The sequence below is a fragment of the Akebia trifoliata genome, chromosome 12 (assembly GCF_017979445.1).
Source record: "Akebia trifoliata isolate Shusen 1 chromosome 12, ASM1797944v1, whole genome shotgun sequence".
NCBI lineage: Eukaryota > Viridiplantae > Streptophyta > Magnoliopsida > Ranunculales > Lardizabalaceae > Akebia > Akebia trifoliata.
In genome coordinates this window covers 3,398,228-3,417,754 of record NC_141386.1, presented here as the reverse complement: position 1 = coordinate 3,417,754, position 19,527 = coordinate 3,398,228, and the positions used below count along the sequence as shown (strand labels likewise).

Here is a 19,527-nt window from a genome sequence, read left to right as displayed (position 1 = left end):
TACTTGTAAGAATGAATTTTTTTTGCAAACATTGTTATATCCACACAGTTTAAATTCTCGTGAGGATCATGAGTTGGAACTTAGTTTTCATATATTCGCCTTCAGGACTTTTGTTATACATTCAGTTCTTGTTGCAGTTGCTACAGCAGCCTTCTTGATCTACTGTGGGTGTCAGATAGCTTTGTTGGTAGTCTTTGGGTGATGATACCATAGACCTGTGTTGGTTTCCCATCATGGACTGAGTAACTAATATCAATAAAAAACAGGTTTATCAAGCCGAAAAAAATGAAAACCTTTCTTGAGCTACCCAATTGGTTAATGAAACTTCTTTGATGGTATGCCTTGAAGAATCGTGGGCATTACTTGATCAAAACATTTCTCGTTCAGGTTTGATATTTTGTTTAGGTCTCGAAATTGGATTGTCTCGGCATAAATATTTTGAGACAGTAGAAACCATCAAGTGATTCAATTCTTTTCTCAAGCCACATCTTTGGGGTCTTCAACTTGTTCTATTGGTTTCAACTTTGCACCAAAAGAAGTTGTAATTTCAAATGTATGGTAATCATGTACAAACATCTCAATCGAAGTTTATTCTCCTTTCAAGAATTATTCCTGAATTTTATTATTTTATTTAAAGATAAAAATGTCTAAACGTTATCAGTTGAGAGCAACTCTATCTTCTTAAATGTCATGATAGAAATAGAACTGTTATATTACTCTTAAATATATTATTATGGGTTGGGATTGGTTGATTCCTAAGAATGACTCGTGGAAAAAAAACACATGATCCCAACCCTTCACACACAAATCCAAATAATTGAGATTTACGAGTGTGGATAACACAAATCTCAGAGATACTTATCCTAGGATAAATCTCAATAATAGATTTTGCATTTAAGGAGTTGGTATCTTGTGTTTTTTCCATGAGCCATTCTTAATTCTGTGGACAAATGTTAAAAGATGTGCAGTTCTGTACCTTTGCCTCGTAGCTGCGTGCATTCATCATTATTCTATTATTATTTATACACCATTATAAAAGGCTGTTTTTTTTTTTTATATGTTTTTTAGAGAGACAAAAGCTAAACACCACCACTAGAGCCCTCCAAACCTTAGGATTATTTTGGAGAAATCTCCCAGTATTTTCAAACTACTAAACAATAAGAAAATCTTGATGATTAAGTAGCAGCTTTGAATAAAAAAAGCTTTTTGAGGCCTCAATTACTCTACGATGAAAATGGAGGATGATACGACCGGGGTTCCAGTTCCAAAAACAAAAAATGAGTGTAAAGTTGTTGCAACATTTTCATAAACTGAAATGATACCAAAACATTTGATCAACCTTTAAATAAGTCTTTCAGAGGAGACCATGATCAAGGGGCATATCATCATTTTGAAAGCACAGGGAATGTCAAATTTTTACCAAAACATGAGGGCAGCCATTCATGGAGTTCAAAAGTTTTGAGCTGAAAGGCCACAGAAGACTAATCTCAAACTCTCAGCACAACATCTACAACTCAACACCTAAAGCTCTCTCCCCCTCAGACTGAAAACTTGCATTTGTTTCAATTTTCTTATAAAAATCATTATTTGGTAGGGCATGTTGTGTCAAGGGCTGCTTCAAACTCTGTTTCGACAGAAATGTCACTCGATCATTATCAAATTGACTGCAATCTTTCAATCTTTTTCTGCCCACGAGGATACCACCAGAACACCTTCTACTTCTAATAGGCCATGAATTAGATCAAAATCATTCTCAAAAATCCACAAGTGATCCAATTTTTTTCATCAGATCCAGGTAGAGGTCAAAGATCTTGTGCAACCGATCCGGCAAAAGAACTCAAAAACGATAATTTCTTCATGATTGTTCCAACTTTAAGCACCATTTGTACAAATTAGAATCCCCTTATTGAACATCAAAATCATTATTCAGTAGGGATTGGTTTAAACACTCGACAATGTTAGCCACCTTGCACAGACTTTCAAGCCTCAATTAAGCCAATCATTTATGCACTCCACGGGCACATGATTCACATACCCTTTCATTTCGCCCATTAAGAAAAAATGACCAAGACACCATGCTCTTCAACTTCAAGACAAAAACTCTGCATTTTTTCCCAAAAAAATCCACTATTTTCAACCTTGAGGTCACTTTTAATCATATTTTCAAACACAAATGTGTACAACACAATAGGTTATAGAAAGGCCAGACCTCTAAAAGTCCAAAATTAATTTGTAAATGAGCTACCCAAAAGCAAACATAACTAGGGCTGCAGCCTTGAGCATAAATACGATCAGGAAATAGGGTGCAGTGAAGGGTCTTCACAAGCAGACCAAACATCAGATGCAAAAAAGAGCAGAATTCCAACCAGGAGACTTCTAAATCTTCTAGAAATCGAGCAAAGAAAAACAATGCACTTAAGCACCAGGGACAATTATTAGCAGATCTAAGCATTAAAAACTGTAAGTTCCAAACGATTCAAAATAGAAAAAAAGATCAAATCAACCAAATCACCGTATCTTTAGGTCAAAAACTAAATTACCTAGCAAAGCATTTCCAATACAAAACTTCAAAGCAAAATAAAAATGTATGGTGGAGGGAGGGGTTCCTAGAAAAGGAAATAAATGCAGCATAAACAAACATTATACTTTGTTTCAGTGTCTCATTTTCTTCCACAGATCTTAACTGCCTGCCTGCCCTTCTTCTTCACACCAGACTTACTGACCTTGAGGCTCTTGTGCACTGCGCTCAGCCTGGCAAGAGCTGCATTCTTCAAATCACGCCTATAGTAATTATTTGCAACCTGCATTTAATGATAAATAATACAACGTAAGAACATTAATAAGGCAGTGAAAGCCAATCAAAAATACAAATACATGCCACCCGGTTCTGTACTATATGTGAGATCACAACCAGGGCAAGAACTAGAGCCCACCACAATGAGAGAATAATAGATGCCAAAAGGCTTTTTTTAGTTGGAAATGGGAGTAATGCCAACTAATATTGTAAAAATTTAATAACTTCTAGAATAATTTCAAACCAAACAAAATAAAAGGAAAATATATTTTTTTAATAGAAAAGAAATAGATAAACAAAACAAGCAGATAGAGTGCACCAAAAACATTGGAGACTCACTACATATGCATTTTGTTATAAAGTGAAATGAACTGCATTTGAAAATGATTGAACACGCTGTACAACATCTGGAAACATAATTATAACATAGATGCCAAAAGGCTCCATCTTTCCTATGGAATGTTCCGACAAACAAGCACATACAATTATTGAATCAGAAAACATTAACGATTTACAAAAAACATTCCTTGTTATGCATATAATGCTCAGAAGCCAAGCGTAACAAGTGTATGTCATTGAATATCCCATTTTCATGGGATATTCTGACATGTTGACAGCTCATCACTGCATAAAGCCCATACTTTGCCAAGGTTTTTGAAGATAATTACAATAATAGGACAACACAGATAAATCACTAAGCAAAACATCTTTCTCCAATACAGATTTGTGATGGAAACCACTCTACAACAGTTCACTACCTATAGTAGGAGCAATAAAAAAGACAATAAAGTGCTATAAAAACAGGGAATATGTGAAGAAGCTCAGAAGCCAAGCGTAACAATTATATCTCATAGAAGGGACCCCCTTCAATAGGGCTCTTCTTACATGTTAGCAACTCATCACTGCTTAAAGATCCCCTATGATTTCCAGGTTAAATATAATATGAAGATGACGACAGAAAAATATAACACAGAATCCTGGATTCTTCATCTAACACACAACTCAAATTATAGGTAGTTCACATTTTGTCGTGCTTTGAATTTCATAACTAATTAAAAAATTGAGTACTATAAAACAAATTGATTCATATCTGACAAAAAAAATATGGTTACTTCAGAAACCCAAACATCATCCAAAGTAGAACTTTTAGAATCTAGCTTGAAACAGTCTTTTTGTTTACTACCTAGTTCAAGAAATGAAAACCAAACTTCTATTACTATAGTTTCCACTCCCAACCATGGTACCCATAAGCTTAGAAAAGTCAGAAAAAGATGGAGGGTAAGGTGGCCACCCCTTCGTACATGATGATGCAATGAATCCAATGGATTGTCCTCGTAGAAGAGTTGAGGGGCACATGAAAGGAGTTGACCTTCCTTCAGTGTCACCTTGGGCACTCACCTAAGCTGAATTTTGAACATTATTCAATTTGTTGCAATGACATGGGGAAAAGCTCAGAAGCCAAGCGTAACAAATATATCTCATTGAAGGGTCCCATTAAATGGGGCTCTTCTTACGTGTTAGCAGCTCATCACTGCTTAAAAACTCCCATGACATCAAGATTAAAAATAATATAACCAAAAAAAACTAAACACATTCCTTGGACCTAGACATACTAAACCCTTCATCTAAGGCTCAATTACAAATGTATCATACGCTATGCATTAGAATAATTAACAGCAAGTTAATTATAGACAAATTACATTTCATCTATATTATAGAACAAACTGATTCAACTACATTCAGATCCCAATGTGTAATAACCAGTATCTTCAAAAACCTAAAACTCAATACCAAAGAACTTTTTATAACTTTCTTCTAAACCTAATCAAATTCCAGATCTTTTATCCAAAAAAATAATATAACAGTGATATCTAGAGTTCTATAAAACAATTAAAATCAAACAAGATTATCCAAAATCTAACAGAGCTAAACATTTTTAACGAAACAAAACTTCTACGATACCTGGTTGACAACAGACTTTGCCATACGACTAAACTCCTTCTTCATGACTGATTTGTGAAACAATTTTGCAGGTTTGTTCTGCTTCTTTGACTTCGTAGTAGCAAACACCACCGAAAGATCTTTCCCTCCAGGTTGAATCGTGACTGTCTTCTTGTTTGCTAACCCTAAAAATTACCAAATAAACATATTAACAACAAACACCAAACCCTAAATCATAATCGATCGGTTTAAAAAAAAAATTGCTACCTGAGTGCTTGTAGGAGTTTAGATTGTAGAGATTGTTCTTCTCCTTACTAAACTGAACCTTCTGAGTTCCATTTCCGAACTCCTTCACGAGAAAAGCGTTGTTCTTCTTCACGATCTCCCAAATCAAAGCCTCAGGAACAGTAGCCATTGTACCTGAACCAGATTTGAACAATTTCAGATCCAAATTAATCAGAAAAGCACGAAAAACAACTTGAAATCGCGATCAAAACGCAATAATTAGAGAACATTAAGGAGAAGAACTTGGAAGAAACAGAAAAGCTATAATCAAAATGTAAGAAAACAAGAAATCTACATCAAAGTTAGAAAGATCGATAAAATGACCTACTTGAGAGATTAGGGTTTCGTCCCTGCTTTTGTCCTCTCGAAGAAGTTCAGCGTGTTAGATAGAACCCTAAAACACCATTTATATAGAAGAGAAGCAAAACCCTAAGGGCGAACAAATGTGAAGTCCCTGAGATGTTAAAATATTACATACACGTCCCAATATATTTAAATTGACCAAAATGCCCTCTAAAATATAATTATTGAGACTCATAATCAATTATTGGGGAATGAATAACGGGGGTGTCAATAGTTGCCCATTTAACCCAACCAAATCAAAATCGGAACCGAAAATCTGGATCCCTTTTTATTGGAACTTCTTAGAATCAAATCAATTAACAATTAAAATCGAATCAGGGGCGGTGCCAGAATTTTGCCTACATCGGGACAATTAAAGGTGAAAAATGTTTTAAAGGAGCAACTAAGAGCGGAAAAAATAATATTGTGGGGCAAAAAGATGGATTTTTTTATCCGCCGCTACTATCTTTCATGATAAATCACAAATCTTTAAAGATTTTGAAAAATATTGTAGACTTGCCCCCCCATTGCACCCATCATAAAATCCGTCGATGATGAATCATTAAACTAAAATAAAAATTACGATTTTAATTATGATAACAAAAAATATGTATATCATTAAAAATAAATTATTTCATAAAAAATATGTATATCATTTACAAAATCACAAATGTAAATCTCTTAATTATGATAACATAAAAATATGTATATCATTAAAAAAAATTATTTCATGAAAAATATTTATATCATTTACAAAATCACAAATGTAAATCTCTTTCACCAGCTTCCATATTTGTCTTTAGGATTGATAATGCATATGATTATATTTGCATTCATACGATAAAATTTGTTTAAGAGTCTAGATCGTCTACACCCAATGTGGAGGATTGAAATGCTCCTCACACACCTTGGTGCATGCCACAAAAGCCATATTCTTAAAAATTAGAGTTTAAAATATCCACTTTTAATAATTTATGAAATTATGACTTTCATGGCATGTATTGAGATTGGCATGTATTGAGGTGTGGGAGGAGGGTTTCAATCCTCCATGGTATATAGGGTCCGGACCCTTTTTTGTTTAAATATATGAATAAGGTAGCATGTGTAAACCCTCATATTATAAGGGTTTTATTTTGTAATTGTACTAACTAACAAACTTTATTGTAAGGTTATTGATTTTTGACCAAAATGATTTAACAATATTGAATTAAAATGCGAAATGAGAGCTTCTTGGCTATTCAAATTTTTGCGACAAACCACTTATACTCCCTCTTCTATCAAAAGGGCTTATTTGTAATTTAAAATACTGAAACGATCAATAGATTGACTTGTTTGAAATATTTGATTTTCAGTTCTACTTTTGTCCCCTCGAAGAAGTTTATAGTGTTGGGAAGAACCCTAAAACACCATTTATATAGAAATGATACAAAAACCTAGGGGCAGTCAAATGAGAAGTCTTGAAAATGTTAAAATATTATATACATGTCCCAAGCTATTTAAATTATCCAAAATACCCTCTAAAATAATTACCGGGCCTCTTAACCAGTTATTTGGGAATAATATTATTAACTAAAAAGTAATTATTTATACAATTGTAAACATAAATCTTTGACATCTTTCTTCCACCAACTTTCATCCTAATTCTTAGGATGACAATGGATAGAATTATATCCAAAATCAAAAAATAATAAGGAAAATTTCGATCAAGGACGCGCATCTATCTAGGGCACATAATGGGTTGGACTCGGGTTAGATCTATGTATATCCATATTCATATCCAGATATACAAAAAAAAAAAAAAAAAGAGAAATCATCCCTAGATTTGGATCAGGTCGAATAATGCCGAGTCAAGGGATATTAAACCATATCCAAACAACTTTTTTATTTATCCAGATCTACTCCAAGGATCCAAACTCGCTAAATTCGATTTTTGATCACTCAAATATCATGTCAAGTCCAACTCATTTTATGCCTTAGGTCTATCAAGGATTCAACATTGTATCTTATGGGACGATTATGAGTCAACAATGTCATACCTATATAATAGAACACAATAGTTCACTTCCCAATGTTTATTCCCCCATAAGTAGGTGTTGTGATTTTATCTCCATGTGAATCTTGAGAAAATTTTCATTTTCAATATCTTTCTTTTTTCAAGAATACTACTCCAATTTTATTCTCTTTCATCTCCCCTCATCACCTCATTTTCAAGTATACCCCGCCAACTTTATTCTCTTCCCTCTTTTCACCTTTTTCAATAATACCCCTTAAGCTAATTAATTGCATTTCCTCTTCCACTCATTAACCCGAAAGAGGATATCTGCTTGGGCAAACGCTAGTATATCTATATGTCACAAATATATTTCAGATTTGATATTATTTGGATCCAAAATGAATGCTATTTGACTGGTTTTATTCAAATGTTGATTATTGATATACAATCAATCAATCAGGATCTAATAAGTATAATAAATATTCTAGGTCCAAATGATATATGATCCAAATGTTGATATCCACTAAGAAGTTGAATGGTTGGGAGAGTAACGATGTGAAGTCACCCTATGAGTGTAGTTTGTGTAGGGAATCATGACTTTGAATCCAAAATTTAGGGAGTTAGTGGCTTTTAAATGTGGTAGTAGAGAGTGAATTCATTTCTAAGAGGATAGGTGGCGTGACAACTCTCCCCTATCCACTCAATTCCCAAGACTTTATGCGCATTCTTTGAAAAGAAAGATTTGATTGTTGATTTTTTTTAACAACTCTAGTATTGGGACTTCTTGGGATTTTAGTTTTGAAAGAGATTTTAATAATTAGGAGGCTTAGGGCCTGACAAAGTTAACCTTCAAACTAGACCAATTTTTAATGGAGGGGTTAGGACTCAGGGCTTGATAAGAGAGTATGGACACGCATGAAGGACAAAACTTTTCAGTAAGGTCATGCAGGGATTCCTTAACTCAACAAGGCTTAACTTTTTTTCCTGTGGAACCCTGTTTGTGATCACAAAATCCCTTCAAAGGTGTCGTTCTTCATTTGATTGGCGACATCTGGTAAAATTCTAACTTTTGATAATCTCATAATTAAGAACTTTGTTGGGACAAATATATGTTATTTGTTTATGGGGGGAGTAGGGAATCTATTTCTCACATTTTGTTGCATTGTCCACTCGTGTGTGTGATTTAGAGTCATTTCTTGAATCTTTTCAATTATTTGTGGGTTAATTCTATTTTGTCTTTTTTTCAAGTGTGGAACGATATCTTTGTTTGATTACCCCTTTTGTTGTGTGTTGGATAACATGGTGAGAAAGAAACAATAGAATTTTCAATGGGTAGTCCATGGAGTTTCAAGATATTATTATGGAGGTGTTAAGTCTCAGAGATTTTTTGGAGCAAGTTTGAATCAGATTTCAAGGGGGTGTTCTCTAATGATTTTGTATTTTAGATGAGAATCATTGTACGGAAATTAGTACCATAATTTGCTTATATTTGTAACTTAATTCTTGTAATTTGATCGACTATCTCAACTGGTCTGGTTTGCTATTAATATAAGTGTTTTATTTAATATAATAAAAAAAAACAACTTGGTAAGGGCTTCATCTAATAAGTAATTGAACATAATATAGGTACAATCTACTCTTATCAAATACCACATTGGATTTGGATCCAAATGATTGATATCCAATAAGCGATTTGAATTAGATCTGGTTATGATTAAAAAAAAGAGAGTATCAAATCATATATGAATCTGATTCTCTTATCAAAATGGTTTTAACCAAAATATTATTGGAACCTATTAGGACTCAAATGTTGAAGTCCAAGAATTATTCTTTTCAATAAGGATTTGCCAATTCCAAGACCAAAAACATGTTTGGTTCCAAATGTTGAAGTCTGAGACTTATATGATCCAATAAGGACATGTCAATTACTTTTGGAATCAGATCCGGTTCCAAACCCAGCTTGGATACAGCTTCAATCTGACCAACCCTATAAGGACTTGATCCAACAAATTATTGAATCACACTTAACATTTTGACATCGATCTAACCAAAAGAACAATTACACAAAGAAATTTGACAAACCCATTCCCATATTCCAATGAAATCTTCAAAAAGCAATCCCCTTTGTCGAGTTCATAAATCTAAAATCGATAAAATTTGGACTGAATTAAGACTCAATCATCTACATTGCCTAACTCGACCTAGAAAGTGTGAGCATGAAGGTGGCTCTAAAATTATAAATAAACAAAAAAAATTATTTAATATTGGGCACTTCACGTTCGTTTAAATTAAAAAATATATCCATATTTAATATTTAAGATATTTTTAAACTTGACGCTCCAATGAATAACTTGACTCAAAAAAGATAACTTAGTACTATTCAAAAGCAAAATTTCACCCTTAAATCATCAACAAAAAGTGAAATTGACTTTCAATCAAAAGAATAAACCTAATCTTGCATTTCAAAGCAAGCAAACCTAATATCACAAATTTTGAAGGGGTGTTACGAAATTATCAAAAAAAAAAAAAAATCCCCAAAACAGAATATACATTCAAAACCATCCAAGAAGGTAATCTCCACCAATTGGCACCTGACTAAATAAATTTTAAAGGGTAAGAACTATAATGGGCAGTAGAAATAAACCCTGCAACAAAAATTAAACTACCATCTTTACATTTCAAGTAATATTACATCATATACAAAAGTCATAAAAACCTACCATAGTTGTCCTACATCACTTATCCGAAATTTTAAATCTTAAAAGGACAATGCCCAACTAAAAAAAAAGGTTTTTCAATCCTACATTTCTACCTTCCAGCAAAATGTACAACGATGCAGAAACCGATTTACCTTCCAGGCAAAATGTACAACAATGTAGAAACCGATTCTGTCCCTAAGAAACAAAAAAGCGCATTTCCCACTTATACAACCTCCCTCAAGAAACCAATGTCATCGGTCGCTTCATGTTAATATATGTCACCTTTTCACTGCTTCGTTTATCCTACTAAACACAACCTTCACCGGTACACAAGCAATAACAAGTCCCGCCGTCTTCTCCACCATTGGTTTCTTGTCTTCCTCCCTTTGTTCACGAGCACTAATAAACGAAGACAGTTTACGGGTCTTTTTAGACAAGAGTCCACATTTCCTTATCTTCGGAGATTTCTTTGGATATGTAGAATACTTATGTGACTTGACTGCATAACTAGTTTTCGCTTGTGGAGTAGAAAAAGCTTTGGAACCCCCATCGAGAAGGATCGAACTACTAGCAACATCCATCAATTGATCCGACATATTTTCTGAATCAATGCTACTAAGAAGAAGATCACAATAACCATCATCTTGAACCTCGACCGTGAGGGGATGGCCTACAATAGCTTTGCCATTCAATTTGCTCATTAGAGAAACGAGAGGAACGTGATGACCCTTGTAGCTTGCTTGTACTTCGAGATTAACATCAAACAATGAAGATCCCCCAACCCCAAAAATATTCTTGTTGGACCCATCCGCAATCTGATATCGGGAGTGGGTTGTGAAACGAGATTGCTGATGGAGAAGTGACCTTTGAGATGTCAGATGGGAAATGGGTACACCTCTCGGTGCTGCAGACTTGTTTCTCCCCTCTGAACTCCGCCAACCGTAATTGATGGAATCCAGATAACTAGAGGAGCTGTCTGCCATAAGTGACTCATTAAAGGTGCTGGTTTCGATTTTACGGCTAAAGCCTAGAGACAACCCATCTATATGAGGTGCACCCACCAAAAAAGCATCTGATTCATCATCCATATCTCCAGATCTACCCAACTCTGAGCGTTGACTTGTTTTTTGCCTCAGACTTCTTGAATTTCTCTTTCCTTTCAACTGCCACTTTGAAATACCCTTTTGTATTCTAGGGCTGACATTACTAAAACTGGTGGAACCGGATTCATCGAGCCCTTCACTGCCCAACAGTATCGATCCAACATCATAAGATTGCTTTCCCACAACATCAGATTGGAACTTTTTGGATGCACAAGATGCAAATAATGGGAAAAAACCTAGAAAAATCAAAATTGAAATCAGCATAAATAGAATATCTTCTAGATTCAGCGGTTACACATAAAAGTTAAAGGGCTAGAACAAAGGTGACATAAAATAAGTATTGCAATTATAGGAAGTTTCAAAATTTGGATTATGCAGGTATAAATCTATTAGGAGATCAATAAGCAAAATAGTTTCTTTTGGTTACACCACTGCAATTGAGTAGCCAAGATTCTAAATCAAAAGAAAATAAGTACAAACATTCAACACGAAAATAATAGTGAAATGACAAGCACCAGAATATGATGGCAGAAAAAGAAGGTAAGCATATAATTCCAGAACAAGCGCATCTTTGAAAACAAGTATGAAAATAACTGTTGAGGGGAAGAAGATACCATTTGGATTGGTATGACATATTTGGAAGGACAGGAACAAGTTCATCGTTGAAAACAACTATGGATCAAAAGACATGGAGGTCAGAAGAGACGGTGCTTTTACTTCAGAAATTTGGGTTCACTTTCTTTCTCTGTTCCAGGTAGCTTGGGTCTTTCCATTGTCTGTGGAATCTCTCTTTGTTGGGAGGAATTTTAATATATTTTCTAGCAGGAAGAGGTATCTCTGGGCCATCCTCCCCTTTGCCATAGGTTGGGGTTTATGGAAGGAAAGGAACAAAAGGATTTTTTAGGGAAAGGAACAGCAGACTTGTGACGTGAATTTGGATATTCTGGGGTTTCTCTTCTTTTGGAGCAAGTTGAACAAAGAGTTTGTTGGGGTGTTCTTTGAGGATTTTGTGTTTAGATGGGATGAAATTTGTTCTTACTTGGCGCCCTTTTAGTGAGGTGGTCCTCTTGTTGTTGTTTTTTTGGCTTGTGTCTTCGTTTCGTTGTTCTGGCTTGTTGTTTGTTCTTTGGAGGACCTCTCATCCTCCTTTTCCTTTTTCAGACTGAAATCTTATACTTATCACAAAAAAAAAAGTTCTGGGTTTTGGCTTTTGTTTTTTGTGATCTAATGAATGTGCCTTCTGTTTGGTTCTTTATTTTCATCTACAAACTCTCTCATCATAAAACAAAAAAAAAAAAAGAAAAAGAAAAGCAAAAGATTAAATTGTATGTAAAACGGAAATTGCAGAATACACCTTGCGTGTAAATTAGACACATTGAGTCTTTTTAATAACTTAAAAGAATCTAATGTCTCCTAGAGTAACAGAAGGCTAAATTTAGTAACCTACCACCATGCACAGCATGCATTGCTACATTAGCTTTTCTCGAAGACTTTTTTTTCCAAGGTAAATAATCATTTTGCAATAAGTCATGACTATGCAAAATATTATCTTTGCATTAGTGGGTTGTTTTTCTTCTTTCTTTTGTTTGTAGTTTTCTTCAGTGAATCCTGCCCATCTTTAATGACTATATCTTAACCGATATAAAATAGCCCATGTATTCGTGTCCTGGGTAAGGTCATGACCTGTCGAGCATTATGTTGTTTTTGCCTAGAATTTCCATTATCTGTTGCACTACATAGGATAGACCACTAATTGAATATTTCTCAAGATGGAGATATCTAATTTTCTCTTCCTTTTCTATGGGCTCTTTATATGTTAGCCTAAGCCAAATTATGACAATCCCTTGAATTAAGAAAGAAAGAACTCACATAAAGAAGACATGAAGTACATATTTGAAAAAATTTACTTCTATATAAAACATCGTACCTTCAGCGTGCTTTTCCTCCCCAACAAACGGCACATCAAATAAGCCATCTGAACAGTCATTCAGAGGGAACTCTGACATGCTGGATAATTCACTATCCTTCGATTCAGAATGAAGGATCACATTATCAACACCAGCATCGCAAGTGTGTTCAGAAGCATTTGGAGAGATCTCTCTTTCACATGAAGCCCCAGTACAATCCGAGTTATTATTGATCACAACTGAAACATTCGTCTTCTTCGAATCAGTAGACTCTAATGCAGAAAACTTGCTGTCAGTTACTCTTTGAAAAGATGATTGACCTGGACTGGCACCTCGATCACAAAGAACAGGAACAGACACCATTTCTGTACTCTCCAAAACCTTTGTCAATGGTCGACGACGGTTTTTCCTCTTCATGTTTCCATGAACATTCGCAACTTGAGATTGTCTACTTTTCAGAGATGAGCAAGAAATAGCATTTACATTAGACAAAGCATTATAGGCATTAGGATCACTAAATGAGGCACTATTTAGTTGAACTAGATCATGCGACCCTTCAGTATGAAAATGTGTATTGGCTTTTCTTTTTGATGCCACACCCATTCCTAGATCCTCAAGACCTCTCATACGCTTAGTACCTTCAGTTCCATCATCCTCCGAATCATTTGGGGTTTTTCGTCTCTTACGGGTAGTGATCCGATTGGGATCTTCAAAAGATATGCCAGATTGAGATAGCTCTTGGGCTGAATTGACTTCAAACATACTTCCTTTCCCGTCAATATGCTCGTGTTCTTTGTCGGGACTGAGCACGCTTTGTTGTTGTCTCACCCAAGTATCATGTTCTGTGTCAGCTGAACCATCTGCCCCTGACTGAAAATCGTGATGTTCACTAGATTCATGAGCATTTTCAAGCTCGAGAGCGTGAAGGATAGCATCTTCCCTGCGAGCATATTTCACAGCTTTCTTATTAGGAAGAGCTGCAGAAGCCTTTGCTTTTTCGATGCACTCGTCGTATTCCCCACAACGAAATGCTTTCACCCGCTTGGATTTTTCAAGATTATACCAGTCTCTGAAGGCCAAAAACAATTCCAAAATCATAATCTGAATAACATAAAACCATAGATACACAAAGAAATAGACGCCTGAAATTTCTGACAAGTGACAAACACAAAGTTGAATGTAAATAAGTTCAACACCTAAAACAGATTAATATCTTCTAAATTTCTAAGCTAAACAGAAAACAATGCCTAAAAGTACCAACTTTTCAATAACAAGTATAAATAGGTAGGAAATAACTTAGACAACAAGTTATAAGGTATTTACTTTTATGTAAAACATACGCACTATATTAAGTTACATTTAATGCCTAGAGAAAATTTTCCTCAGAGTTCTTCAGAAAATTTACCCTTGAGATTCTTAATTTCTATGTATCTAACAGATAGCGTTTCCACTTGGACATGCTAGCCTCAAAGGTCCACACTTCACTAGAGTTTTTCAGTGAGAATCAGTCAAGTAGGGTACTTCGTTATGACATGGACCATATGCCTTATCTTGTTGTAGGTAGAAAAGGTTCATTCTCACAACCTAAACAATGAACCATCCGAACCAGTATAACAGAATACACTTCAAAATTATCTATCAATATCATTGCACCAACTTTTCTCACCTTTTCTTTTTTCCGAGAAAAAATGCATTAATACAGTTTGGAGCCTGAATGAGGACAGTATCAAAAAGGATCATTGACTTACTGAATCCTTGACCTGGGTTCAAAACCTGCCTTCACCTACTATTAATCACTAATCTTGCTTGCCTAGCAAAAACATAATAACGAACACCACGAAACCTATTCCAAAATCAATGGATACCACCCATCGAGGACTAGCATTATAACCAAATCACCATTCAAGAACAATGGTGATAAATGAGGCTCATATATCATCTAAAGTCGACATTCTTCAACAGACACCAAAAGTGTAACAATAGGAGAAAAACAACAACAACAACAACAACAATCTTTTATCAACATTGTGTCACAAACTAAGTAAAGAAAGTAGTGAATCTAAAGTAAAAGAAATATAACAATAATTCAAATCTAGCATTTTTCTACAAAGATTCTTAGAAAAGAAGAGAGAATGTGATCGAGAAACACTCACACACTTGCGTCCTCTCTCCCAAGAAGCTTCACTGGAGTTCCGGATCTCGGTGAAACTAGGCAACTTTCTGATAATTCATGCAAACCCATTATCCTACCAGGCCACCATGACCCATTGCGACGCCTAACCCAAACTAGGCCTCCAACAGACGGATCGATCCGCTTCGAGTTTGGCTCACTCTCCATCTCTCTTCCACAACAAACTAAAGCAAAAAACCCAAACCAAACCAAAGCAAACCAGTTGTTCTTAAAATGCCGTTCCACCCTCCATTACTCAACACATCATAAGTTTCTAGAATCAAAATGAGCTTCCTTGCCAGCAGAAATGCGAGTACCCTTCATGCCAAAAATCACAAAAATCAAGAAAAATCTAATTTTTTTTCATGCAAAGTAAGAGAAAATTCCAGAACTTCAAAATATTTATTATAAAAAAAAAAGGGTTAAGTGGTAAGATCAAGTAATCAAATCTGGGTCCAAGAAAAAACACACACACACAAAATGAGAGAGAGAAAAAAAAAAAAAAAAAACAAATATAAAACCTGGATTGAAGAGCCTGGAGAGCGTTGAAGAGGAATCTGAGAAAACAGCAAGAAAAAATAGGGTTTTGACATATGGTCTCTCTCTCTCTCTGTTGGATCAGACGTACCTTCTGGTACCCCTTTGGAGCTATGAGAGGTTGCAGAGAATCAGTTTTTTTTCTCTTTTTTTTTTCTTTTTTTTTTTTTTCGGATTTCAGATTTGTTCTGGAATCTGGAGAGGAGAAAAAATAAATGTAAAATATGGGTGCGCACTACGCAGCAAGCGTATCGTGAAGAAATCCTACTTTTATGTTGCTCACATGCGCTTGGAGTTGGAGATTGATATCCACTAGATCTATTTCAGTCTACCATATGCAAAGGAGATGAAAGAGAAACAGGTACCCCTGCAGTGACAACAGTTTCTTTTTTTCTGTTCAAACAGGGACAATCACACATGGTGGTAGCTGAGTTGGCCAGAACAATGGGTCCACCCACATTCTCACTCCATGAACCACACTAAATAATTTGGTCCACCCCAAAGGGTAGGGGTGGAACTTGATCAAGTTTAAATTCAGAACCGAACTAAATCGATAGCTTTGGGCTGGTTTGGTTTGATCCGGTTTGGAATAACTTGCATTTTGATTCTAAGTTAATAAAAATGTACAAGTCTTATATAGGATTGAATCAAATCAAGAATCTATTAGTTTATATGAATTATTTTAGACAATTAATCTAAAGAATAATGTCAAAGTGACATCAGACTGGAACCTCATATCGCACTCCTTGATGTGAAAGTGTATGAGAACTATAAATGCTTTTCATCGAGGTAAGAGTGAAAAAATATCTACGATTCCTATCCACTTTCACGACAAGAAGTGCGATATGAGGTTCCAGCTTGAGGTCACTCCAACACGACTCTAATCCAAAAGGATATCCTACAACTTAGATTAAAATTGAAAACTCCCAAAATAATTAGACTCGCATCTCTCTCCATTGATTTTTTTTGTTATACTTATTACTTAGGAGTTAGGATATAGATAGATTAATGCCTTATTATGTAAAATATTACATGTTAATCATTTAGTTTTTCATTAGAATGTATGTTGCTTCAAGTAGGTTTGTAGGATTATTGGCAACCCATGGAAGCGAATCGAGCCTAACGGAATTTAGTTCGGTTTGGTTTGGTTTGGTTCTATGGTAATTCAAATTGGTTTGGGTTCTTACATAATAGAATCGACTTACGTCGGTTTGATTTCAATTTGGCTCCATACCGAACCAAGTTGCACTCCTACCAAACGGTATATTTGGAAACCCTACTAATGGTCTAGATTTGACACATGCATATATCATACTTCAATGATCAAGTTTGTATAAATTTTGATTGAGCAACGTAGTATATTAGAATGAATTTACATATTTTTGCCTTCTTTACTCACCTTTGTATACTTCTTTGTAAATTTTTGCTCATATCGTGCTTGGACCTACCTACATTGCTCAAATCGAACGCCACAATGCATGACATTTCAATACTTTGTAGACGTTATTTGTGCATTACAAGCATGAATCGAAATTTGGCAGTGGCGTCTTTTGTGGCTCTTCATTTTAAAGCATGCTTTCATGGTCCTAGCCTATGTTATCTAGAGCTCATGCGACATTCAAAATTGTGTTAGTTGTCTAACTCAAGTTTGTCTTTCCCACCATGTTATAGGAGTTATCCCAACACAATTAAAACGCAAACTTGCATGCACAATTGTACTTAATTTGAAAGTTTAATTCACTTTTTAAGCTTATTCACAAAAGAAGTAGTCATCCCCTTATAAAGGCATGAGGATGTGGACGAATGGCTAGGATCGAATCACATGAAATCGATTCAAAATGGTTCAAGACACATTTTCGAATTCTTTACACCTTTACACATTAAAACCTTTTTAAGCCTCTATATTGAGAATTCTCCTAAGAAACATCTAGAACTATCTATAGTATTCTTACTGTATACAACATGGAACACCACTATTGCTACGGGTAGAGCTATAGTCAATTGGTAAGGTTAAAAAGCTTGAAGATAACTTGTCCTTCAGAGAAAATTGAAAAGTTTATGGTTAGAAATTTTGAAAAAAAGAAAAGAAAAAGAGGAGGGTATTGAGGTCATTTTGTATTATCTCAAATATTCACCAAAATGCTTACATGCTCCCTTGTCCTTTGTCTAGTCTACTAGATTGATGCAAAATGACTTCATTACCCCATTTTATACCTGAAACCACTTTTGGTTTCTCTTTCTCAAACCCAGTCAGTTTCAAAATCTTTAGTAAAACTCCTTACCCTAGTCTTCAATCATAAGATTAATCTACTTTAACATTCAAACATATAAAACGAGATAGGATCATTGAAGTAGAGATTGTGATTTGTTTTTTCGTAGAAATTTCTATGATTTTTTTATTATTATAGAAAATTCTATTATTTTTTCTAGGAAGGATTAACAAGAGGTTCAAAAAAACAGATTGAAGATGAGGTTAAATAGATTAAAATTAATTTATTGTAAAGGTTGAAGAGCTCAATGATCAATAATTCAAAAGGTAATGATTTTTGTTGTTGTTAGAGATTGAAATAATGGTATTTAAGTTACTTTTGTTAGTCTATAAAAGAAGAATGTCAAAGGTGGTACATGTTGACAATTTGAGGGAAAAAGTGTATCTCAAAGAATCACCAAAATGTGGAGGGGTGCCAAGTCACTCAAAAAACCAAGGGGTTGTGGGGGCAAGAAGGTCAAAATAGGCATGTCATCTATTTGAAAAACATGTGTGATATCTCAAATTTTCACAAAATTTAGGGGGTCTAAATCACCCAAAAACATAAGGTGTGAAGAGAATTTAGGAGGTGAAGGCAAAAGAAAAAATGAAGAGAAGGTGAGGGGGAGCCCCCCCTGATTGTAACCCTTGAGATATTTTTTTCTTGTGTAGTCTACACTACTCTATCACTTTCTAGGCCTTTTGACAACTATTTAGCTTATCCAAAACCTATAGAAATGTAAAAGCCTCGGGTTGCCCGATAAGTCCGTGAAAAAGTGGTATCGATGTAAGATTATTCTGATATGTGGCTCATATAATTTGAATTCTAAAAATATTTGGATCTTTCAAATACCAATCCTAATGAAAACTTCATGCAAGTTATGTTAGAAAATAAAATTTTATTATTGAAAAAAATGACTAGAACAACATTTTTTTAGAAAATTATTTGACTAGCGTGTTTTAAAAATATTTCTCAAACCCAAGAACTTATCATATTTAGATTTAAAATTATTTTCCAAATTGACGAACTTTTCCTTGACCATACTTCTTCTCTTGAAGATTGTTGACAAAGATAAATATTTTGAAAAATGCCATGATTTGGTAAAATACGAGATAAAATTTTATCCATGTAAGTGACGATTGACGGAGCTCACAAAGGGAGAGGAACACTTAACCAACCACACCTAAACATGCATGTTGCTTATATTTTTCAAGATGAGTTCATGCCTATCAATGACAAAGTGATGAAACTTAAGTTGTCTTTGGTTACAAGGATGAATACATACCTATCAATTTTAAGCTGACATGACAAACATTTTGTTGTTCTGCTCTAAAAGATTTTAGAGGGTATGAAATATGGATGACAATGTCCTTTTGTAGAAGCACTTAAGGTGGAATCAAAGTTGCACAATTGGTAATTTTTGTTGCACAACTGATTTTTTGGTGTAAGTGTCTAGTAAGTACTTTTTGATAAATAATTTTTCTAAATATTTTGATAGTTATATTAA

At 34.7% G+C, this 19,527-nt stretch overlaps 2 protein-coding genes and 3 non-coding genes across 6 annotated transcripts; all 5 read right to left on the bottom strand.

The window, feature by feature from the left end:
* Window positions 1-2,445: 2,445 nt before the first annotated feature.
* Window positions 2,446-5,491, bottom strand: LOC147388640 (large ribosomal subunit protein eL28y-like). 2 transcript variants are annotated; one of them, XM_086417603.1, is made up of 4 exons: window positions 5,349-5,491; window positions 5,003-5,155; window positions 4,757-4,920; window positions 2,446-2,801 (listed from the first exon to the last, which is right to left on the bottom strand). In XM_086417603.1, exons 2-4 carry the CDS (start codon window positions 5,148-5,150, stop codon window positions 2,661-2,663), a joined length of 453 nt encoding a protein of 150 aa, XP_086273729.1. In that variant the 5' UTR covers window positions 5,151-5,155; window positions 5,349-5,491; the 3' UTR covers window positions 2,446-2,660. The 2 variants fall into 2 exon arrangements, with proteins under 2 accessions (XP_086273729.1, XP_086273730.1); XM_086417604.1 differs by having other exon boundaries at window positions 5,345-5,470.
* LOC147388643 (small nucleolar RNA R24) lies at window positions 3,335-3,425 on the bottom strand. The gene has a single exon (XR_015171066.1). It is a non-coding gene; the product is annotated as a small nucleolar RNA R24 (small nucleolar RNA).
* Window positions 3,611-3,703, bottom strand: LOC147388642 (small nucleolar RNA R24). Its single transcript, XR_015171065.1, has one exon. It is a non-coding gene; the product is annotated as a small nucleolar RNA R24 (small nucleolar RNA).
* LOC147388641 (small nucleolar RNA R24) lies at window positions 4,241-4,332 on the bottom strand. The gene has a single exon (XR_015171064.1). It is a non-coding gene; the product is annotated as a small nucleolar RNA R24 (small nucleolar RNA).
* Window positions 5,492-10,001: 4,510 nt separating the features above from the next.
* Window positions 10,002-16,149, bottom strand: LOC147388639 (uncharacterized protein At1g51745-like). The gene is made up of 4 exons (XM_086418517.1): window positions 15,756-16,149; window positions 15,218-15,552; window positions 13,085-14,133; window positions 10,002-11,393 (listed from the first exon to the last, which is right to left on the bottom strand). The coding sequence occupies exons 2-4, from the start codon at window positions 15,400-15,402 to the stop codon at window positions 10,333-10,335; spliced, it is 2,295 nt and encodes a 764-aa protein (XP_086274643.1). The 5' UTR covers window positions 15,403-15,552; window positions 15,756-16,149; the 3' UTR covers window positions 10,002-10,332.
* Window positions 16,150-19,527: the final 3,378 nt, after the last annotated feature.